This window comes from Colletotrichum lupini, chromosome 4, assembly GCF_023278565.1.
Source record: "Colletotrichum lupini chromosome 4, complete sequence".
Lineage (NCBI taxonomy): Eukaryota > Fungi > Ascomycota > Sordariomycetes > Glomerellales > Glomerellaceae > Colletotrichum > Colletotrichum lupini.
The window spans coordinates 6,298,292-6,322,485 of NC_064677.1; the positions used below are offsets into that span (position 1 = coordinate 6,298,292).

At 42.6% G+C, this 24,194-nt stretch overlaps 4 protein-coding genes across 4 annotated transcripts; 2 read left to right on the forward strand and 2 right to left on the reverse strand.

Annotated features, from left to right (window-relative positions):
• Window positions 1–5,674: 5,674 nt before the first annotated feature.
• CLUP02_20000 (proline rich protein 5MeD) lies at window positions 5,675–6,646 on the reverse strand (the record flags this gene model as incomplete). Its single annotated transcript, XM_049297316.1, has 3 exons — window positions 5,675–5,704; window positions 5,902–6,480; window positions 6,620–6,646. 3 exons carry the CDS (start codon window positions 6,644–6,646, stop codon window positions 5,675–5,677), a joined length of 636 nt encoding a protein of 211 aa, XP_049145119.1.
• Window positions 6,647–6,964: 318 nt separating this feature from the next.
• Window positions 6,965–9,232, forward strand: CLUP02_08996 (uncharacterized protein; the record flags this gene model as incomplete). Its single annotated transcript, XM_049287977.1, has 3 exons — window positions 6,965–8,679; window positions 8,728–8,848; window positions 8,981–9,232. The coding sequence occupies 3 exons, from the start codon at window positions 6,965–6,967 to the stop codon at window positions 9,230–9,232; spliced, it is 2,088 nt and encodes a 695-aa protein (XP_049145120.1).
• A 126-nt stretch (window positions 9,233–9,358) lies between these two features.
• Window positions 9,359–12,613, forward strand: CLUP02_08997 (uncharacterized protein; the record flags this gene model as incomplete). The annotated part of the gene is made up of 5 exons (XM_049287978.1): window positions 9,359–9,412; window positions 9,551–10,007; window positions 10,086–10,310; window positions 10,566–10,666; window positions 10,883–12,613. 5 exons carry the CDS (start codon window positions 9,359–9,361, stop codon window positions 12,611–12,613), a joined length of 2,568 nt encoding a protein of 855 aa, XP_049145121.1.
• Window positions 12,614–13,159: 546 nt separating this feature from the next.
• CLUP02_08995 (uncharacterized protein) lies at window positions 13,160–23,987 on the reverse strand (the record flags this gene model as incomplete). The annotated part of the gene is made up of 7 exons (XM_049287976.1): window positions 13,160–13,193; window positions 13,448–15,247; window positions 15,878–16,998; window positions 17,863–19,753; window positions 20,401–20,407; window positions 21,472–21,490; window positions 21,774–23,987. The coding sequence occupies 7 exons, from the start codon at window positions 23,985–23,987 to the stop codon at window positions 13,160–13,162; spliced, it is 7,086 nt and encodes a 2,361-aa protein (XP_049145122.1).
• Window positions 23,988–24,194: the final 207 nt, after the last annotated feature.

Consider the following 24,194-nt stretch of genomic DNA (forward strand, 5'->3'; position numbering starts at 1 on the left):
TTATATATTTTTATTATTATTATATTTTTTTATTAGATTAGGTATTATTACCTCCTCTTTAGCCCTCTATATTATATAATATTTTATATTTTATAAAATAGCTCCCCGTTTATATTTTTAATAAATAAGGGCTTTTAAAGGGCTTTTTTATAATATTAATACGGCTTAAGTAAGGATATATAAAATATATTATATATTTTATACTACGTTAATATATTTACTTAATAAGTAACCCTTATTATTTTAATTATTAATTTAACTTTAAATAGGCCTAAATACTTATTAACTAATTTTTAATTAGAACGCTATTTATTAATGTTCTTTTTTAATAATAATACTTAGTTATTTATTTTATATAATATATTTATTTTAATTTTATTAGTTTATTATTTATACGTTTTATATACTTTTTATATAAAGGGTTATAGAGCTTTTTAATTAGCTTATAATTAAGCTATATACTCCTTGACCGAGATATTTTATATACCGTCTCGAGCCCCTATTAAGATTAATATAAAATACGTAAATAAGAACTTAAATAGGGCTTTAGTAAGCGCTTTATAAATTATTACATACTAAGTATTATTATATATAAACTTAGCTAAGTAAAGACGTTATACTTAATCTAATTAGTTTTAAATATAAAAATAGTAAAAGTATTACTTTAAGTATTAGTTTTATCGTTTTATTTAACTATCCGTTTATAAATAAAATATAATATTAAAATACTTTTTTGTTATTAAAAAGTAATAAAAATAAGTTTAAAACTTATTTATAAATAATAACCCTTTATTAAAAACGATTTTTTTAAGTATTCTAAACGTAATAAAAATCTTTATAAATAAGAGGTTTATAAATCCTTAAGTTATAAGGGTCGTCCTTATAATAATATAAACGCTATATTTTATAAATTAGTTTATTATAATAAGTATTACGTTATAAAGGCGCTTTTTAATTAGCGTAATTAATATAAATAAGCTCGTAATAAAGTCTAGTAATATTTTTTATTATAGCCTAACTAAAGTAAATAGGGGGTATAATAAACTATATAACTTATAATAATAAGGCTTTATTTATTAATATACTATATAAGTATTAGTATAACTTTTTATATCCTTACTTATTTTATTTTAATAATAATAGCGTTTTAGTAATACTATTATTCGCTTTATTTTATAATATCTTATTATAAGCGTATTATAATATATTTTAATAACCTCTTTTTTTAGCTTCTTATATAATAGTATATAAGCGTAGTTATTATAATATAATAACCTTTTTAAGTTATATACTTAGTTTTATTATTATTTTTTCTTAGCTAAATAAGGCTATTAGTTCTTTTTAATTTATTACTTATTCTTTATAAAAACGTCCTTTTATTAAATAGCTTATAATTAACTTATTATTAATAACCCTTATTTATTAATTACTATTTTAAATACTTTTATTATATTAAAGTTTTATAGAATAAGTAGTTTATAATTTATAATTTTAATAATAAGCTTAAATAGCTCTTTAAATATTATATTATAACTCTAATATCCTAGGCTTATAGTTTTATTATACTTTTTAAAATACTCCTCGGAGTTCCCTCGAACTAGAGCTCTTAACCTCTTTTATTTACTTCTTTATATTATTATTAGTTCTATTTTTAAAATACTTACCATTCTTTTTATTTAAGAGCCGCTCCCGTAGCTCGTTTTTATATATTTTATTATTATAATTTTAAAAAGCTCTTATATATTTTTAGTATTATAAAGGTCTTTTTTTATTTTTAATAATAGCTCTTTTATTTTATTATTATTACTATTTTTATTATAATTAAGTCTTCGTAATAGTCTATTTATTAAGTTCTTTATATTTGATTTAAATCTAATTTTAATATTAAACGTTATAAGTTCGTTTAGTTAGTATAACTATTTCTTATTTAGTTTTTTTTTTAAATTTAAGAACTATAAGTTAAAATAATTTATAAATACTACGACTTAATTTTAATTATAAATAAGGTAATATTACTAGTTCTTTAATATATTTATAATAACTAATAGCTCTATATTTTTTATATTATAATAGCTCTTTATATTTATTAATTTCCTTAATTTATAAGTAATTAGGTATTAATTATTTTTAAATAATTATATAATTACTAAGCTAATAGCTCGAGCCGAAGTATTTATTTATAATTATATAAATAGAGTAGGGTTAAAATATTATAATATTAGTACGTTAATAAATATTACTAATAGCTTTTTAAATAACTCTATAATAAATATTAATAGCTCTAACTATCCTAGTTTTACTTTTTTTAATAAGTTTATTAGAAATATTATTATCTCAGTATAGTTATTAATAAATCTATAATAAAACTTTATAAATTTAAAAAACGTTTATATATTTTTAATACTCTTTAAAAATAGCTAATTTATTATAATTTTAATATGCGTAGGTTTTATTTTTATACTTTTATTAAATACGATATACTCTAAGAATCCTATATATAATATATAGAACTCGTATTTACTACTATTTAGATATAGGTTTTATTACCGTAGTTTTTATAATACGCTACGTATATACTCTTTATATACTACGTAATTATTACTATATATTAAAATATTATCTAAGTATATAATATAAATAGTATTAACTAGGCTATTTAGAACGTTATTAATATGCGCTTAGAAAGTTATAAGTACGTTAGTTAGCCCGAAAGGTATAACTAAGTACTTAAACTACTTATATTTAGTATAAAAAGCCGTTTTCTATTTATTACCCTTAGTTATATATATATAATAATATATATTTTTAAAGTTTAGTTTTATAAAAATAGAGGTATTAAATAGTCTATTTAATATCTTTTTAATTAGTAATAGCGGCGTTCTATCTTTTTATATAATCTTATTAATCGCTTTATAGTTAACATAAAGTCGTAGCTCTTTTTTTTTTTTAAATATAAAAAAAATAAGTACTTTTATTAGGCTTATAAAGGGGCATATCTAGCCCCTAACCTCTATTTTTATTAAATAATTACGTAAGATCTTAAGCTTATAGTTTAATAATAAATAAATAAGTCCTTCAGGAATAAGTACTATATTATTTAGCTCGATATAATAGTTATATAGTATTCTATTTAGTAATAGAATAGCTTTTTTTTATTAAAAATAAGTTATTAAAGTCTTAGTAACGTAGCTTCTAGTCCTTAGCTATACTTATTAATACTATATTACTATTTATAACTAAGTTAATTATAATATATACGAATATTATTAAAACTAAGTTATTTAATAGCCCCTTTTTTAGGGTATCTAAGCGGATATATCGTTTTTAAATTAAATACTACTACTTTTTTTAATTTTAATTAATTAGCGAGTTAATATCCTCTAGCTAAGGAAAACCAAAAATAAATATAAGTATTATAATATTAATTATAATAAAGTAATATAACTATATCTCCGTTACGTAGTTATTATTAATAATTTAAAGCCGTAAGTAGTAGCTTCTTAGCGTTTTTATTTATTTATTCTTAACGTTTACTAACTATAATAATAAGTAAATTTATAAATTAATATTAAAGTTCTTAAATAGCCTAATATTAACTACGTTCCCTTCTATTTTTAAATTAATAAAAGCGCTTAGCTTCTTTTATATATAGTTTAAATATATATAAATTAAAACGTCTAAGTACTGCTCTTATTAATTACTAATTACTCTCCTTATTAAAATAGTATTTAAGCTCGTTATTAGTTCGTATTACTTAGCTAGGGTAAGGTTTAATTAATAACTAATAGCTTTATACCCTTTTTAATTATATTTATAATATATAACACTCAAGTAGTTATTAATAAAGTACTTAGTTTTATTATAACTATAATATTATTAATATTATTTTATAATTATAAGTAATCCCTTATAATATAGCTAGTCTTTTTATAATTATAATACGTAATATCCTTACTAAGTAAGTTACGGCATATTCTTTATATATTTAACTTATTAATACCTTAGTATTTTCTTATTAACTCGTTTAAATTTAAGTTAGAATATTACTTAGGGGACGTTTATAAGCTCTTTATTAATAATAAAGATTATTTAATACGTTCTATTAGTAATATTAGTTATAAATAAGTTTATAAAATTTCTATTTATAATACTATTACGAAGTATAATTTAGGCCGTAGCTTATTTATTAATATAAAGATCCTTTACTTTTTTATTAAAATATATTTTAGTTTTATTTTAAGCTTATTAATATAGCTAACGAACTTATTAAATTTTTTTTTTAATTTTATAAAGTATTATTTAGTTATATACTCGTTATTATTCCTTAGTTAGTAAAATTAAATAAGTTATTTTATAAAAAGGTCTTTAGTTCCTCTTATATAACTAAGTTTATTATAAACCTAAAAGTCTTTTAATAATTAAAAATATAATATATTTAAGAGGTTTTTATACTATTACTTAAGTAGCTAACTATATATACTATTTTATTATAGTCTATTTTTATTTATTAAGCTTATAAATCGAAGTAATAATAATAATTAAAAAGGAAGCTTTATAAATCCCGTACCGATTTATTAATATATAATAAGTTAAGGAGGAATAGCGGTCTAAATATAAACGTTCTATTTATAATACTTATTTAAATTAAGAAAAAGTTAATAAATAGGGGCTTAGGTAGTACGAACTCGTTATTTTATTATTACTTAAGTCGCGCTTTAAGTACGGCTTTATTTATTAAACTATTCTTAATTTAAAGGTTTATATTCTTATTTATATTAAAACTAATATCCGAGGCTATTATAACTAAAACTATAGCTTTTAATATAAAGGCCGGGCTATTTAAAAAGCTTTATAAGCGTTTTAAATCTACTCGTTTTTTATATAAGCACTTTTTATATATTATAATAAGGATTTCTTTTTTTAATTATTATTTTTATTTTTATAGTTTTATTAGCTTATTATTTATTATTTAGTTTAGGTATTAATAAGTAAGGGTAAGAGGTTCGTTATTTTATTTAAAATTCGTTAATATTTTTAATAATACGGGTTTTTTATATTATTATTATATTATTTATCTTATTATACTTCGTTTTTATATTATTTATTAAAAAGGAAGTAACTCTAGGGGGTTTAATAAAAAAGAGTTATTTTTTATTATTATTATAATACTAATTACGCTCTCTTATTATATCTTATTTTTATTAATATTTTAAGTTTTTAACTTAGTCCCCTTTATAAATAAAAATTTTAAATTATTAATAAGTATATAATATAAGGAAAAAGCTTATAAAAACTAATTATTATTAAGGTTTAAAAGATAAATTATTAAAATCTATTTTTTTCTTAAGGTATATTATTAATACTCTATATATACTTAAGCTACTCTTTTATTACTTAGTCCCCCTCTTTATACTCCCTAAGCTATCCCTTAACCGACGAGGCCTGACCGGCGAGGCCTGACACCTAGGGCCTCTAAGTGAAACAGCTTAGTCTTTACTACGCCTGGGAAACGTCGATGCCATTTTGGTTTCTGGGAGCCAGCTCGCCCAATTCGGCACGTTGTATGACTACAGGTGGCTTGGTTGCTTCAGCTCTTTCTGCCGGAAAAAAGGTCTCATGTATACCCCTGGATGCGCTGTGGCAATGGAGCCTTCAAGACAGCACAAATCGACTCTTAGGAGTTGGCAGTCTTGAGCAGCCTGATCTGAGATAGTTCGTTCAGCAGATTTAATATTATTCATTAATTCGGTATTTTGATTCGTCTTCCAGAATACCATTTTTTACTAACTCCGGAGAAATAAACGCTGACACGATTTTAGCTTAAGTATTTCAGAAGGCATCGCAAAAATCAAGAAGGAATAAACGATTCAGGGACACATCAGGCCACGCTTAGCCACTAACAACAATGGCACCGGAATCCAGACATCTGGCACCATCGTTTCGACTGCTGACTGGTGCATCCTTCAACCTCAGAGGGTTTGAAGAGCCATCAACAGCAATACGCCAAATTTGCCCACTGCCGTTTTCCACCGCGAAAAGGTAGCCATCTGTGGTTGCGTAGCTCGCACCCCAGAAAGGCACCGTAGTCCCAGTTGCTCCCGTGAGGTTGCCCAAGTTGCGAACCACTGTGAATGCGTGGGTAGTCCGGCTCCAGCGCAACAAGTAAGCAACTTGATTGCTCACGCCGACGGACCATAGATCTCCGCCTCCGACGCCAGGAACGACAGTCCAGTCACCGATTGTGTAACCACCGGTACCGGTGAGCTTGCCACTAGTGACGAGACCTCCGTAATTTGTGGTGCCAGGAGCGAAGTTGTACTGATAGAAGTCGGCACCACCAGTAGAGATCCAATACTGGCCGTTCTCGTCGATGTCGCCCGAGTTGAACAGGCCGGTTGTGAGCTTGCTGACCGTAGCGACATACGTACCCGTGCCGTTGGCCAGGATGCGAATGATCTTGAAGTCGGTGGCGGCCTCGTTCTGGGAAATACCATAGAGGTAGTCCTCTCTTGCATTATAGCCCAAGGCGTTGATATTGCGCGTTGAGTCTCCACCTATGTTGTCGGCGATTTGGGTTCGCTCTCCACTAGCCAAGTTCAGTGAAAACAGGGTCAGGGACTGAATCAGGAAGCCCGTAGTAGGACATGAGAATGCGGGGCCTTGTGTGGCTGAGGCGACAACTCTGGAAGAGGTCGAGGAAGTGCTTGTGCTACTGCTGCTCGAGTTGGAAGAGCTGCTTGTTGAAGTGGTTGTGCGGGATGAAGATGAAGTCGAGCTTGAGCTTGAACTTGAGCTGAAAGTCGAGCTTGAAGACGATGTCGACGTTGTACTAGTCCGTGAGGAGGAGGATGAGCTCAGCACAGTGGACGATGAAGTCGAACCAAGTGTGCTTGTCGTGGTTGCCGATGTGGATGTGCTGCTTGGGCTCGAGCTAGTTGACGCCAGCGTGTTTGCCTGGACACTGATGCTGCTGGACGTAGGTGAAGTCGTCGAAGAAGACGACGATCTTGTCAAGGTCGAGAACGTGGAGGCGCTTGACGAACTTAGCAATGTGTTGAGCGCAGCGCTGGCGGAGGAGCTTGAAGAGGAGCTTGAGGAAGAGCTTATAGACGATGTAGAAGATGACGAGGTTACGGCTGTGCTCGAGGAAGAGCTACCAGAGCTCGAAGAGAGTGAAGACGACGTTGATATCCTCGTGGTTGATGTTGATGAACTCGTAGTTGACGCCAAGCTCGCGGCGTTGACAGTGACACTCGAGGATGAGGTGCTTGAAGGGATGCTGCTCGAGCTATTACTACTACTCGTGGAAGAACTGCTACTCGTCACGCTATTGCTGCTGCTGCCTGTACTACTTGTTGTGGGAACCAGAGCCGCGGGGTTAATTGTGACACTTGTAGATGAATACGCAGAGGTACGGGATATACTGCTGGTAGTGAAAATACTGGCAGTAGAGCTGGTGGCAGAACTGCTAGTAGTGGCACTGCTGGATGTGGAAAGCAGGCTTGCTTGGTTCGCCGTGGGTGAAGCAGTAGAGCTACTCGGAGAACCACTCGAAGAGCTGCTTGAAGTGCTACTCAGAGATGCCGTGCTGAATATCGAGCTTCTGGTCGTCGAGGTGCTCGTTATGGAGCTTATTGTAGATAACAGGGTGGCTTCGTTGACCGTCGCACTCGAAGAAGTGGGAGACGAGCTGACAGCAGAGCCACTAGATGATGGGGTGGTAGTAGTGCCACTGCTAGTGGATACCGAGATCGAAGAGCTGGCAGAGGTGGGAGATGTTGAGCTGGTGGATGAGCTACTGCTTGTAGACGCACTGCTAGTAGTGGACACCAATGAGGCCGCTTCAACTGTCGGGCTTGAAGAAGACGAAGTGCCTGTTGATAAGCTGCTCGAGAACCTGCTCGTATTCGTAGAAGTGATGTTGCTGTTCGGAGCTGAGCTTAAGGAGCTTGCTGTGGTACTTGACGACGAGCTGATGACGGAAACACTGCTCGTCGGAGTCCCAATAGTGGAGGTGGATATCAAAGTAGCCGCGTTAACCATCGGACTCGATAAATTAGACGAGGACAATGTAGTTCCTACAGAAGAGCTACTCGTTGCACTTGGCGAGGAGCTTGTTGTTGCCCTGGAAGATGAGACTGTTGAAAGACTGCTCATAGATGCGCTGCTGGTCGTTGACAGGAGCGTGGCTGCATTGACTGTTGGGTTGGATGAAGAAGACAAAGAAGGAGAAGAAGACGTGCTAGAGAGACTACTAGTCGAAATTGTAGTACTGCTAGTAGGGATAACTGTAGATGAGCTTTCCGACGAACTGGAAGAGGGTGAAGAGCTGACTGCGGAGCTGCTCGAAGGTGCCGCTGTTGAACTGATGCTCGGTGACAGTAACGTAGCTGGATTGACTGTTGCGATGATGGAGGAAGTAGTACTGGGGACCGTACTACTGATAGTGGAGCCTAAATTGGACGTTGAACTCGAAGACGACAACGGGCTGTTAGCCGAGGTGCTTGAAGGGGACCCTGCTGCGCTGCTTGTCGCCGGGAGCAGTGTTGCGGCGTTGGCAGTTGGACTATCAGATGCAAAGCTGCTGAGCGAGCTACTACTCGACGCAGTACCGCTGGAAGTGAAGCTTGAACTGACTGCAGTGACTGCAGAGCTAGAAGATGGAGAAGAACTGCTACTGTAACTGCTCGAAGAGGACCCTGTTGTACTACTGCTTGTGGAAAGTAGCGTGGCGGCGTTCGTCGTTGGGCTGGCTGGCGATGATGTACTCGAGGTGATTGACGAGGAGCTACTGGGCGGCGTTGAAATACTGCTGGACGTAGATGCAGATGAGGCAGGACTAGAAGAGGTGCCTATTGATGACGAAGTGCTTTGAGAGCTGCTCGTCGAAGCGCTAGAAACCGTAGGTACAAATGTGGCAGGGTTGACAGACACGCTAGAAGAAGTAGAGCCAGTAGATGATGGGATGGGTGACAATAAGTCAGTTGACGAGGAGCTGCCGAAAAGGCCGCTTGAAGATGACGTCGGTTGGGAAACAGGGCTACTGATCGACGATGTGGAAGAAGCCAAAACCGAGCTAGAGGAACTTGAGCTCTGGCCCGCTGAGGTGCTGCTTGATGTCGAAAGCAACGTAGCAGCATTCGAGGTCGGGGTTGTGGAGGAAGAATCGCTTAACAAGAGGCCGGATGCAATCTGCGTCGATGATATGTTTGCGGTCGCCGATAAGCCCTGACTTGTGCTGAAGAGACTTGAGGGAGAAGTCGGCGACGAGGTCACATCCAAGCTATTACTTGAGCTCAAAGTTGTCGTTGAAGAACCACTTGAGGTAGTCGATAGCGAGCTAGCCTGGTCAGCCGTAATGCTTGAAGACGTGGGCGTCGGCGAGACAGTCGTTATAGTTGATGAGCTTGAAGTTTGACTCGCGCTGGAAGAATACGAAGAAGCGAATGCGGTCGAGCTGTTAGTTGATCCTGAAGTCGATGCCGAAGAAGCACTAGTAGTGGCCGGCAGTAAGGTGGCCTGATTGACTGTGGTACTTGACGACGCGGAGCTGCCCGGAGAGGAAGTCGAGGATGTGCCTGCGACGCTTGCGGTCGCGAAAGTGTTGGAAGAATCGACGGAGCTTGAACTAGACAATTCAGTTGTGCTTGTTGTTGATGACGACGATGGAGTCAATGATGTCGACAACAAAGACGCGGGATCGACACTCAGGCTCGACGTGGATGAAATAACAGTAGAAGAGGCACTTGGAAGGTCACTCGAACTGCTCTGGAAGAGTTGGCTGGAGCCACTACTTGAGGTCGACGAAGATATTACTGTCGATTCAGACGAGGACAGTAACATTGAACCTGATGAAAGGAGCTCTGAGCTAGATGAGGCCCTCGTTGAGGATACATTCGTGGTCGGGAGTAAGGTATCATCTTCCGCTGTGTTGGCTGTACTTGACGATATGATACTGGAGATGCTGGAAGATGGTCCTGAGGGGCTACTTGAGCTGATACTTGAAGGTGTGCTTGAAACTGATATGGAAGACACACTATTAGTCGACTCAGAAGTGCTAGCAGAAGTCGACGATGGCTGAGAAGTGGAGGACGACGGGGGTAAGTCTAAACTAGAAGGCGAGCTCGTCGAAGCGGCACTCGTGCTTGACAGCAAGGTATTCGGCTCGACAGTATCAGTCGTACTTGTAGAAGTGGTGCTGGTGCCAGTAAATGATGTACTTAGGGATGGCTCGAAGGTCGAAGAGCTTGAGATTATTGAGCTCGACAACCCCGGCGAGAGGTCAGTAGATGTTGACGTGGAAGTCAAGGGTGCCGCATTTGGAGTTGTCTCAACGTAGACTGTTCCTGGCTGTTCATCTTGCGGTTGCACGATGCTGACAATAGTTGCACCGCCGCTCAGAGTATTGGTCCCACTGTATGGGCGAGTGACAGTAACAAATCGTGCTCGTCTTCCGACGACTATAGTGCCAGCTTGAGTACCGCTCGGTCCGATTGAAGCAATGATAGTTGAGTCTGGCGAATCTGAAGCTGTGAGGAATATGGTCGTGTAAACATATGTTATAGGTAGAGTAGTAGCAGGCTCAGAGGCGAAGCTGGATGAAAGCACAGAGGAAGCTAATGACGATGAGGAGAAGGTCGAAGTGCTCATCGACGAAGACTCTGATGTAGGCAGCGACGTATCTTGACCGGCTGTTGAACTCAAAGACGTAGATGGAGTAATTGAAATAGACGTCGAGTCAGATGAGCTTGAAGAAGTCGCATCCGGCGCGATCGAAGATGAAGACGGGGAGTTTGGATCTATGGGCGTGCTGATCGATGATGGCTCCGAAGTAGGCAGTAGCGTTGCTTGATCGACCGTTGGGCTTGAAGATGCTGAAGAGGTAGACGAGCTGACTGAAAATCCAGATGAGGTCGAAGGAATGGCTTCTGGCGCTGTCGGAGAAGTCGACGACGACGACGAAGATATTGGCGAAGAGGTGCTTGTGGTGCTCGCTGACGATGACTCGGACAGAGAAGTTGGGGATCCTGCAGTGTTTGTCGCACTGGAGGACGTAGGGGTGAAAGAAGTAGAAGATGGGAGTAAATTCGAGCTTGAAATTGTGATTGTGATCCCGGTGGTTGAACTAACGGAGGATGTCCATAAGCTCGAGGAAGATGATTCCGAACTTGAAACAAAACTTGCTGAATCAACTGATGGGGGGCTCGAAGATAGAGACAGCCCGGTTGAGGTTGATGATGAGGAAAGTGATGAGCTAGACAAGGCCTCGACTGAGCTGTCGAAACTGGGTTCGGGTGAAGAGCTTCGATCCGAAATTGACGAGGAAAGGGAAGACGTCAAACCAGTAGTCGGCGATTCAGTGAACGTCGAGACAAGACTAGCGGGTCCAATCGTTGGAGATAAGTATGGAGACGTAAACGTGGTAACGGACGAGGATGTAGATGTTACGGATGCGGCTTCATCTGAGCTTGATTGGGTAGTTGGAGAAGTTGATATGACAGTAGAAGTGCTGGTTGATGAGGATACGGAAGATTCGTTGGAACTAGCGATAGAGCTCGATGACGATAGGGAACCACTCTCTGAAGAGCTTGAAGTTGTCGAACTTAAAAGTAGAGTTGCGGGATCGACCGTGAAAGAAAAAGACTCAGAGCTACTCGTGGATATGCTAGCAGAGGAAAGTATTGGTGTGGTTGCAATTTCTCCAGAGCCTGCTTGCGAGCTCACTGAAGTTGATTCAGTGACCGAAATACTAATTGTAACTGAAGAAGGAGATTCCGTGGAGCTAATAGTAGACGTAGCCGTAGAACTTGAAGACGACAGCAAGACACTCTCAGAGGTGCTTAATGCACTTTCAGTCAAAGTGCTCTGCGAAGTTGGCAGTAGGCTATCTGGGTTGATTGTAAGGCTGGACGAAGCGGCTATAGTGCTGGAAACATCTGAAGAGGAGGAGGCAACATTTGATGTTGAGCTGACGGAAGTCGCAGTAATGGTACTGGAACTGGTGGGAGAACCAGAAGAAGTGTCCAAAACGTCCAAAGCTGTAAACGAATTTACTTTCGCAGACGACTGTGGAATTAACGAGGACGATTCAAGTATATCCGTGGAACTCAAGCCTTGCTCTGTAGATGGGCTTGATGATGTAGACAGCAGACTGTTCGGATCAACCGTCACACTCGAAGACGAAAAGTCAGTCAAAGAGCTCTCAGACGTAGTGGCTGTGATTTCCAGCGTTAGACTGATTGAAGTTGACTGCGGCAAGGTCGATGTTGGGGTTGGTGTCAATGAATCTGCTCCGTTGGAGGTCGAGGAACTGATATCCTGTCTTGTTGGGAGGGTAGTTGAGGAAGCTAGCGTATCAAGATTGACGGTAACACTTGAATTTGAAGTGATGAAATCAGAGCTCTCACTACTCAGGGTGCTTGATGAGTCCGCAGCTGACGAGGACGCGGTGCTGGTGATGGACGAGGACGGATCAGACGTAGCAGTTGAGCTTGATGCAGATGAAACCCCTGATGAGCTGGTCAGTTCCAATGTTGAAGAACTTGTCTCTGTGGCCGTAATTGCAGATACGATAGACGTAGACAGTAAGGTGTTGATCTCTACTGTATTCTGAGTGCTTAAGGATGAGGATGAATCTTGAGAAGAAATCGATATAAATGATGGGCTCGGGCCTGAAGCTGAGATGCTCGTTGAAGTAAAAGTTTCACTAGAGGAAGGATTGGCTGAGATTGAAATTAGGGTGTCAGGCTCAAGCGTCGTTGCTGTACTTGAGATTAATGACGAAACTGCCGCCGAGGAGCTGGTCATAGTTTCATTTGCCGAATCGCTTGTCGGTATGATAGTGGTAGCTGGGCTACGAGTAGACGTAGCCGATGGCGATTGTGAATTACTGCTCGTTGTAGACTCTGAGTCCAATGAGGACGTTGGACTGAGAAGAGCAGAGTCGCTTTCTGAGATAACCGATGTGCTGCTTTCCACGCCAGGTAAAGTACTGCTAGATGTACTGGTAGGCGACAAGGTATCGAGACCAATAGTTTCCAAGGAGCTTGAAGACAACAGAGATGATGAAGGGATTGATATTGGGGTGAATTCAGTGATCAAAGTGCTTGGCTCTTCGCCCGACGATGCACTGGCAACTGATGTCTCTTGACCATCTAAGCTAGTTGTGAACGAAGTCGAAGAAGCTACGGGACCTGTGAAATCACTTGATGATAATGACGATGTTGATGTTGATGAAGAAATCTCAAAAGATAAGCCGCTTGTCATTGCTGGCTCATCTGTCGTCGACACAGGGGTAGAACTTAGTAGTAGTGTGTCAGGGTTTACTGTGAATGTGTCACTCGAAGAAGTCGACGATCCGGTAAAACCCTCCAATAAGGAAGACACAGTAGATAGGAGTGAGCTACTGGACGATGTAGAAGGGACCCCTACGCCGGAAGAAGTTGACGAAGTCGAGGTGGCTGAAGGATCGAACGCGTCAAGGGAGTCTGTAGATGTTGAGGTAGCAGAAGATGGCTCTGATGTTGCTGAGGTTGATGGAGGATTAGCATAGACAACGGTACCAAGGACTGTTCCGCTGCCCGGGTATGTGGCGATGGGGATAGGTTCCGTGATGATTGAAGTGCCCGAGTACGCAACTCTGACCACTGCGTAGCGAGCGGCGAAGATGACGGTGCCTTTAGCTGTTCCGGAAGGCGCAACTGTACTAATGGCAGACGGAATGATGTAGGAGTCGCCTTCGGTGTAGACCAAAGTCGAAGTGACATAGAAAGATGCTGGAATAGCCAAGATAACGGTGCCTGGAGATCCGTTCGTTGGCTGGATAGTGCTCAATGGGAGAGGCTCAGATAGTGAAGATGGGCCGGTATAAATGAGTTGCGAGGTGACGTAAGAAGCAGCATCCGCTGATGTTGACGTGGTCGAGAATTGGGAAGTCTCGGAAGGAATTGAAGTAGCTGGTGTGATATCGCTGCTTGTAGAATCCGAAGAAAAGGAGGCAATCGTACCAGTGCCCATCGACAGGAGAGAAGAGGAATCATCTATTAGCGAGCTCTCTGATGTATTTGGAGTGTCACTAGTGGAGGTGGTAATCTCAAGAGAAATACTGCCTGTCTCGGAAACAAGACTGGAAGAAGCTGCCGAAGAAATCTCAGTGTTTGTGGTCAAACCGGTGGTTACCGTAAGTGAGGCGCTGGACGCTGAGGTAGTGACATCTGCTGTATTGGACGAGCCAGACGTGGAGCTGAGATCGATGGTAGATATCAGAGAAACAAGCGCTGTGGAAGTTGTCTCAAAGTCGCTTGTGCTGCTAGTCGTTGGGGTGCTGTTGCTCGATTGAGCTCTTGCTGTCGTGATGAGCGACTCACTAAACAGGTTCGAGACAGTGGGAGAGATCGAGAAGCTGGCTTCAGTTGAGGTCGCATCGATGGAAGTGGAGCTGCTGACTTCTGACCCGATGGTCCTCGAAGTCACTGCGCTTGTGTCGGTACTAAGGGCCTCAAGGGAGGTACTGCTGCTCTGAAGATTGCCAATATCAGATGTCGAAGCAACGTCACTTAAGGAGTTCGAATCGGTGGTGGTAAGCAGAGAAGCGAAGGCTGTGCTTATTGCTTCGGGATTAATGGTGCTTGTGCTTTCGACTTCGCTGGACGTCGTCGTCACGCTACTTGACTCAGAAATTGTGCTTGGTTCGAGAGTTCCAGTGCCGCTGGTGCTTCCGCTCAAGCTGATGGAGTTCGACTCAGCTACGGAAGATACCGCATTTACCGAAGTTGCGGATGAAGTCGCTGATGGATCAGAGCTGATCTCACTGGTAGACGTTCCTCCATTATCAGATGGAACAGAAGACGCCGTCGACGACACTAGCAAGGTAGGAACTGCAATGACTACCAACCCAACAGCCTGTGTTCCAGAAGGCTGGATTGTGAAGAGGGTGACTGTGGACTGACCAGTACCTGATACTGTTGAAGTGAGGAACTGAGCGGCGTAAGCGATAGTTCCGCGGACGCTTCCGCTCGGAGGCACTGTGCTGATTGGGGTCGGAGTAGGCAACTGATCAGTGCCTGTGAAGGGTATCTGAACGCTGTCGTAGAAGGCAGATGCTGGTGGAGCTGAGCTAGAGACCAAGGTCTGATCGGAGATGAAGGAAACCGTTGGAATGGTACCTTCGGATGAAGAGCCGCTATTCACAGACGAAGGAAACTCGATGGAAGCCGTGAAATCGACAGAAGAAGTTCCAGTGGCTGAACTGAAATCAGAAGAGGACGCAGCTGAAGACGCTACCAAGAGAGACGAAGCTGTCAAGTCGCTCGACTCAACAGTGTTGGAAGAAGACACACCAATGCTTGTTCCAGATGATTGCGATATGGTTGCCTGGACTGCAGTGGTTCCTAAATCAGTTGATGTTGGTGTCCGGCTTGAGAAAACAAGACTATCGCTTGTGAAAGTCGAGACAACTGGATCGTCTGTCAAGCTCGAAGATGTGCCTAGAAACGCCGGAACAATGCTGACGCTAGTTGGGAGGCTGTCATCCGTTGATGTTGCGGTAAAAGTTGGCAACTCTGGGGTTGAGATAGAACCAACCGGAAAAGTCGAAATGATTGTGGAAGAGCTCAGATCGCCGAACATCGAGCTGTAACTATCAGATGAAGTTGATGAGGAAACCGCTACGAGGCTGCTTGATCCTCGCTGTGATTCGCTCAATGTGCTGGATTCAGCTAGAACAGTAGGCAAGCTTGAGGCGATAGGCTTGGAATCATCACTCGATCCCGAAGAGCTTTCAGAGGAAACAAAAGTCGAGGCAGAGCCTAGAGGAGAAATGAATGTGGAAAAAGAGCTAGTTTCCAGTGATGAAATGCTTTCAACCGAGCTCGTAGACTTCAATGTCGTGCTTAACACAACAGGGGAGGACGACTCGCTCGAAGCACTGGAAACGACAGCAGAACTGGTTCCAAATGTAGCAAAGATAGCCGGCCTCGCCAAAACGATGGTTCCAGGGACTGTGCCGGACTGGTAGATAGTGGTCAATGGCAGAGGCGAAGTGAGGGTGCCTGTTCCAGTGTAGTCTACCTCGGACGTGACCAGAGGGTCCGGTGTTGCGTAGACAATCGTCCCCAGCACTAGTGAGTCTGAACCGCTTGGCAGCACGATGCTCATTTGCTGAGGTCCAGTAATGATCCCTGTACCAGAGTACGGCACAGCAACGGAAGCAAAGAGTCTTCTAGCCGCACCAAATATCACAGTCGGTGCGTCGCCATTGCTTGGATAAATGGTGGTGAGAGGGACCAGGCGGGTGCCCGTAAGGGATTCAGTCCCTGTGAATACAACCACAGATGTCACAAAGGTTGCCGTTGGGGTCACCAAGCTAGGTTCAGATAGTGTGGCTGAAGCAGAAAGACTACTGGAGTCTGAAATCCTGCTTAAATTGGACGAGGAGAGGGTAGAGCCAGGTGAGATTACAGAGGTTGAGGTCAAGGTCGTGTCCTGAAATGTTGAGTCGGCAGAAACGGTGTCAATCGTTGAGGTTGTCGGATCTGCTTCAGCAGAGGTGAACACGCCCGAGGATGAAGGACCAATAGTGGAAGGTGATACTGCGCTCGATGACAGGGTACTTAGAATGTTGAGAAGTGCCGAGGATGAGATCGTTGGGTCAGAAGGCGTAGAAAGCTCGGTGCTGGTGGACCTGATTGAAGACTCAGATTGAGTTGAAAGCTCGGAGCTGGCCGATGAGCCGGTTGTAATTTCCGTCAACGTTGAGGTCTGTGACTCTACTACGCTGGAAGAAGCAGAAGAAGACAAAGCCGCCGTGTTACTTTCAATGTCTATAGCAGAGGAGACCAAAGAACTCGAGCCGGCGGGCAAGATAATCGAGGAGGTTTCTATAGCAGCTGAAGAGATCCTCGTGTCAATAGGTGTCTCCGTGGTGGCTGAAAACGACAAGCGTGTGCTTCCAGATGAAGAGAGGGTGTCAGATATAGATGCGAAAGGAGGTACGCTTGACTGGCCCGGGGTTGTCACTGAAGTGGGTACAATGGTACTACTCGTACCACCGCCTGATAGGGAGTTTGGAAGAAAGCTTGCTGATGAGCCAGGAGAGCTTGTTGTTGTGGCAGTAGATTCAAAGAGGGATAGATTTTCTGTTGAAAGTACAGCCGGCGCTACTGAGAGAGTGCTAGTTGTCGGGGATTCTGTGCTAAAAGTGCTTCCAAGAACAGGAACAGGTGTCGATAACACTGAAGCCCCCTGGGAGGAAGTAGTCTCGGATAATCCAAGAGATGATTCTGCAGATGTTGATATTTCAGTCGAGGAAGTTGGGCTAACCAGACTGAAATCAGCTGTGACCGGAGGTAACAAACTCAATGAGGACTGGGCGGCCGTGTCTGAGATTGAGATGCCGGACAGTCCAGAAACCCCTAAGGCTGAATCCGAACTTGAGACATCTGAGCTAGTAGGACTCAAGGTATTGGTTCCTACTCCAGTGCTTTGAGATGTGGGTGTGGGCGAAGCAAGCGGGTTTGAAAGAACGGTATCAGAAGCGGGAGATGAGCTACTCGAAGCGGAAATGGGGTCCGATGCAAGCGCGGTATCCGCGTTTGTTGTTGACGTGTTAATGGAAGGCGAAGTTGTTGATGTAGTCAACGAGGATTCCTGTAACTGAGTCGCTGTAGGTGAGGGCACATTCGAGGCCGAATCTGGGATCGACGAAGTTCCGGATACTTGAGAAATGATTGCAGACAGTGCGAGAGTGTCTATGAGAGGATTAACGGACGATAAAATATTATCGGGGCCGGAAGACAGGGATGAAGAAGTTGTTGGAATCCGATTAGACGAGTCGGTTGTAAGTTCTGCAGAAGTCCGACTAACAGACGAAGTCGCTTCCAAGGCTGGGGACGTCGAAGTTGAACTCGAAGTAAAGACAGTTACTGGGGAGAGGAAACCTGGATTGACGGCCACGGAAGTTGCACTTCCGGAAGGAGGAGGCTTAGAGGAGCTCTGAGAAACTGGATCGATCGAAGTAGATATGGCGGTTGACGTGGAATAAGGCAGACTTGGAGCATCTTGTTGAGATGCCGACGTCGTTGTGCTTGTCGGGCTACTAACGGCTATTTGGGGATCCACAGAGGTGTGTGTGTCAACCAAGGTTGTGCTTGACGGCGTTCCCACGCTAACAACCTCTGGGCCAGAGATCAGGACACGTGTTGTGCCCGCCGGCGATGGAATTCCGAAGACTATGGTGACAGGCTCGGTGCCAGATGGAATGATTGTGAGAAATTCAGTGGAGATGCTTCCAGGGATGAATGTTTCTACAGTTGTAAGAGGTCGAGGTCTCTGAACTATGACGGTCCCTGAAGTCGTTCTGAGCGTCAGAAACTCCCTTGGAACTCCGGTGCCCGTGTAGTCGACGAAGACTGTAGCAACAGGAATCGTCACCGCCGAGTCTGGGACTGTGCCAAAGGGGGATTGATTGGAAAGGCGCCCAGAAAAAGCTGCATCAGTGGCGCTGGAGTCTGCTGGAGCTGCCGTGCTAGCAACAGTCGAGAAAGCTATGCTATCTATGTCGTTTTGAAAGGAGATGCTTATTGGACCCGAGTCGGTCTGCGAGCTCCTCGTAAGGTCTTGGGGGTCTGAGACCTGGAACTGTATGGTAGAAATTGCGGAGGAACCTAATGAGCTTGACAGTTGTGCGGAAGGCGTGTTTTCTGGGCTCAATTCTGACGACGAGCTCTTGCTTGTAGTCGATGACGCTATCGCTGGTGGCCGTCCTAGCAAAACAGTACCTGGTTCACCAGCGCTCGGTAGGATCGTAGAAACAGGAGCAAGCCCTTGAGAGCCGTCTGAGGAACTACTGCCCGCATCTAAAGTAGATGTGACAAAAGAAGCCTGCAGCAAAACTGTCGTTCCAGACTGAACAAGGACAACGGTAGTTGGGCTTGGTGGGCTATTGGTCGTTAACGACGACACAGCTTCCAGCAGCCTAGAGCCGGAACCTCCTGCAGAGTTGCTAATCAAGCCAGCGGCCGATGATGGTTGGAGCAGTATCACGGTCGAAAGACTGCCTAGGCCAGCAGAGAGAGTTGTCAGCGGGATTGGCGAGGTAAGCGGGTCAGTTCCGCTGTAGAAAATGTCTGAAGTGACGACAGAACCAATTACAGAGTTGGCGAGAGCAGTTGTCAATGGTGAAGAGTTAGTTGGCGTGGCTGTCGAGATGAGATTGCCTGCAGGAGTTGATGCGGTTCCAAATTCCAAGTCACTAGGTGGCCTAGATCCATTCGAAGTGGCTCCCAGTGTCTCTTTCGCGATGGAGGTCTCAGTGGCAACAGGAACGCTAATCAGTACTGTGGATGGTGAACCCGGGTCCCCTTGAAGTGTTGTCAAATTGGTTGCTGATGAGATGCCAAGATTGCTCGCCAAAAGTACTGTCGAGGTTGCAAAAAGCGTCTGAGCTGATAGCTGGGTGGCAGGAAGCGGCGTAGCTGAGTCTCCTGGGGCAGCATTACTTGTAGAAACCGGCCGCGGGGCTGTATCGCTACTCACTGGCTGAGATGTAGATGAGTCTATCGCATTCGGAGCAGCCACGACGACAACACCCGGCTGAGAGTCGGAAGGTGGTATGGTCGAGATCGTAGTCAAGGTTGACAAGAGTATTGCTCCAGTCCACGGCACAGTCGAGGTAACGTAGGCGTTGGGCAAGGCCACGACGTACGTACCAGATATAGAGGCCTCAACATCAGGAGTAATTGTCGAGATTGTAGTTCTTGATGTAACAGAATAGCTGTCAAGACTGACAGCCGTCGAAGAAATGAATGAGGCCAGAGCCACGCTTGTATCGTTCACCTTCGACACTTGGCTTTCGCCAGGCCTTGATGACGAGGCCACCGAGGGTAAGTCGACCCACCCCCTTTTGGCCACCCCCCCCTTTTAGCCACCCCATCAAAACATAGTATCAAAACATCGCCACTAACTACACTCAATTAATTAACTATCTTCTATTACTACAATAATATAGTCATTATTCTCCCTAGGTAATTCGACCCCTACGAGTCGACTAGGACTAACTAGACAGTCGCTAGAGTCCTCCTAAGCTCTCTATATATCCTAGATATTCGCGAACTTAGTATTTAGGTCTATTAGTATACTTTTCTTTTTCTATAGCCTTAATTAGTTAACTTTAGCTTCTAAAACTCGAATATAGTACTAAGATACTACTAAATAGTAGGCCTACTTACTAAATACTTTTTTACTTTTCTAAATAATAGTCGTTAAGTATTATAGTCTAGACTAAGCTCTATAAATAACTTTAACTAATCGCAGAGCTCGCTAGCCTTCCTAGGTATTAACTAGTTAATAATAAACGCCGCTAATACCTAGTTAATAGCTTTTTTAGTATTACTAGTTACTTACCTAGTATCTGCGGTCTTTTTAGTTAGTATAACTAGGTTAAGTAGGACTATTAAATTAGTAAGTAGTCTAGCTATATTAGGGGGATATAGTCCAGTTACTTTCTACCTACTTCGTATATTTAACGACGTTAGACTAGCTAAACGAGCTTTCTAATAATAGCTTAAGAAGTACCGCTTTTTAACGATAATAGAATTGTTTATTATATCCTCCTTACTAAGCTCCTTCTTATACTTAGACTTAATAAGTCTAAAAATAGCTATATTTAACGGCTAGAGGATATGGGAAGTATATAGTAATAAGAATAGCAAGTAGACGTTATTTCTATAGCATTTTTATATAAATTCTATTATCGTATAACTCCTATAGCTATCTAGAACTAATAGTTAAGGCTTATTAAGTATACTAAGCCCCCTAAGGGGGGGGGGTCTTAGTCTATAATAAGAACACTGTTTTTAACTACTTAAGGGCAGTCTTATTAGTCGTCTAGCTATTATCTATTACTATAAACTCCTAACTAGCATAAGGGTTAAGTTTAAATAGAAACCACTACTACTACACCGACTTTCCCTTATATATAACTAGTAATTTAATAGCTCGACTATTAGTAAAGATATACTTAATTATAAATACCTAAGTACGCGAACTAAGCTCTTTTTTTCGCACTACTATAGTCTCTACCTTGCCCAAAACCAGGCTATTAAATCCCTTACCCTCTAGTATATTAGTCTTATCTATATTATACTTATTAGCCTATTTAATATCGCTAATTTCTAGTATATTAAGTAATTTAAACTATAACTTAATTATATTAGTAATAGCCCTATTTAAACGCTTCGAATTAATAATACGACTTCTCTAGACCTTAATTAATAAGTTCCTCCTTAAGAAAGCGTCTATCTATCTCTTTTTAAGAGGATTTATGTCCCCCTAGGATCTCAGAACTCGCTTAGCGAATTTTATAAGCTATTTATAAGTTAATATAATACCTAGATTATACTAAATACGAACCCACTAGGCTAGCTAGTCTTCTTACTATAGAGGAAGCCTCTAGAGGTCTACGAATGCTATTACCCTTATTTAGTGGCCTCTCCTACGGTTACGAAGAGTTAACTTTAGAACTCCGAACTTAATTAAGGCCCGATTAACTAAGAGACCTCTTCTAATAGCCTCAAGAGCCCGAACAACTTCATTTTTAGTATACAAGACTATTATATATCGATAAATAAGTATACAAAAAAGAATTGTATTTGGACGATTTTTGTAATTATTATGGTGGTTTGAAAATCGTGGGTAGGGTTTTAATTCGGTGGCTGGGATGGAGAAATGGGGTGGCCAAAAGGGGGGGGTGGCCAAAAGGGGGTGGGTCGACTTACTGCAAGCACGATTGTACCCCTGTTGGTTTCTGAGGGCTGGACACTGGTCAGAACAGATGTAGTCGAGCCCTCATACAAGACTTTTGAGGTGACAAAGTCGGGCTGAAGGACAACAGAAGCCCCATTTGTTACCTCGGGTGTTACTGTAGACACCAAGGTTGATGGGTCAGCTACAATAATGAAGCCTGGTGCCACTCCGTTCGGCGGCAATGTCGAAAGTGTGGTTCTTGTCGTAAGTATATCTGCGCCGCTGAAGTCAATTGTAGAAGTAACGTAGTCATCAGGAACTCCATCGACGATAGCTGGCTGCGAAGTGCCCTGGCCTGGTATCAGAGTTAACGTTGTTGCAGCGCCCTGTTCCTGGGTACCAGAGATTCGAACGTAGGACGTTGAGAATTGTCTTCCCAAAACCGCGGGATCCGCAACGAAGACCGTGCCGGGGATATTTCCTGAGGGGGCCACGACTGCAAGTGTTGTCCTAGATGCCAAAGGAACCGACCCTGTCCAAGAGACAGTCGAAGTCACAAATATGGCTGGTCTGCCAATGATCAAGGTTCCAGGCAGTCCATTGGTTGGCTGAACAACGGAGATGGTCGTAGGCGCTGAGCCAGCCGCTGTTCCAAGCAGCACGACCTCGGAAGTAACGAACGGACTTGCCGGATTTCCTCCTCTCAATGAGGCATAAACAAAGACCGTTCCAGGTACGGTTCCCACAGGATCAACAGTTGTCGGCAAGTCCACGCCCTGAGTGGAGTCAACAGTAGAGGTGACGAAGGGCTCTCTTCTTGCCGAAGTGATAAAAGAGTCCGAGCCAGTCGCAGCTGGGGAGACGATGCGAGGCAGCCCGATGATAACCGTACCATCTATGACAGCCAAGGTCGATGGTGTGTTCGGAGCATCTGAGGTAGGAGTGTAGGTCACAATCGACGTAACAAATCGGGTCGGCGTTACTTGAGGCGCCGAGGCGGCAGACGTGGGATCCTCGACATCTGGATTGGAACCTCCGGGCTGCCCGATGATTACAACTCCTGGAGATGTGCCTGTAGGCTGGATCACCGATAGTGTCTCCTGGGTAGACCCTGTAAAAGGAACGAAGCTTGCCAGGAACGTGACTGATGGACTTCCGATGACAACGGTACCATGTTGAGAGCCGCTTGGTGGTGCTATCGTGATAGTGATCGGGGCCGTAAGGACTTCCCTGCCCGTGAAGGGCACAGTCTGGGTAATAAAAGATGCTGGTGGCAGTCCGACTATGACGGTTCCCGGCACAGTGCCATCGAAGGGCCTGTTGAGAATCGTCGTCGGTCCTGTAATTGAACTCATGCCCTCGTACGGAACTATCGACGTCACCTGAGGAGGGGGAACCCCAGTCGGCGGGACTCCTATCACTACAGTTCCTCGACCACTCCCGTCCGTGGGTTGGATGACTGACACTACGGTTGGGCCTGAAAAAACGGCTGTCCCAGTGTACGCAACCGTAGAAACATCGTAGGACACATCTGGTATTGCCGTCGTGGCGACAGCGACAACGTAGGTGCCAGGAATAAAGCCAGACTCTGCAATAGTTGAAATGGTCGTACGAGTTGCGCCTAGGGGATCGGACCCAGTGTAAGCGAGTGTACTCGTGGTGTATAATCTTGGATCAGGCACTGCAACGACTACAGTTCCTTGAGAAGCTGTGGAAGCTCCCGGCGTGGGGTCGGCGACGAGAATGGTTCGTGGTGCCGTGATGGGATTCGTAGTCAGAAAGCTTGTTGAGTTGACAGAGTTCGGAAGTGATCCAGGGCTGACTGTTGCCGTACCGCCTCGGGAAACTGTCGTATACGAAGGCGGATCCTCCACTACCAATGTCCCTGATCCATCGAGTCCCAGAATTGCTCTCGTGGTGGGCCCGGTCAAGATATCTGTTCCTGTGTAAACTCCATGGCTGACTGTCACGTACCCTGAATAGTTGCCACCTGCAGGGTTACTCTCTAGAATCTGAGGCATGGCGGACGTGGTGGCTGAGATCGTGGGCAGAGCCTCGCAATTTGACGTGTATGACGTAGAAACAGCAATGTAGGCGACGTAACTGACGACGTATTCTAGGGAGTAGCACACACATGCGTCGACCTGATTGTTGTTGAGCGCCTCGAGGCATGACTGGGCCAGGCTGCTGCTTCCCAAGAACAGCGGCGGCAAGATGAGCCGCCATAAGCCCGGAATTTTCGACATGTTAATTCAAGGACTGGGTATTCTAGAACCAAAGGCTCGGTCCTTAATGGGCGAAAGATAGGAAAGCTCCCAAAAGTCTTCCCAAAACCACTCTTCCGCGACTTGGGTGATACGCCTCGTCCATTAAGGACAAAAAGCTAGAAGCATCAAATGGCAGCAAGAGCGATTTAATTGAGAGTGATCGTCGAAACGGCCATTCTACATGCG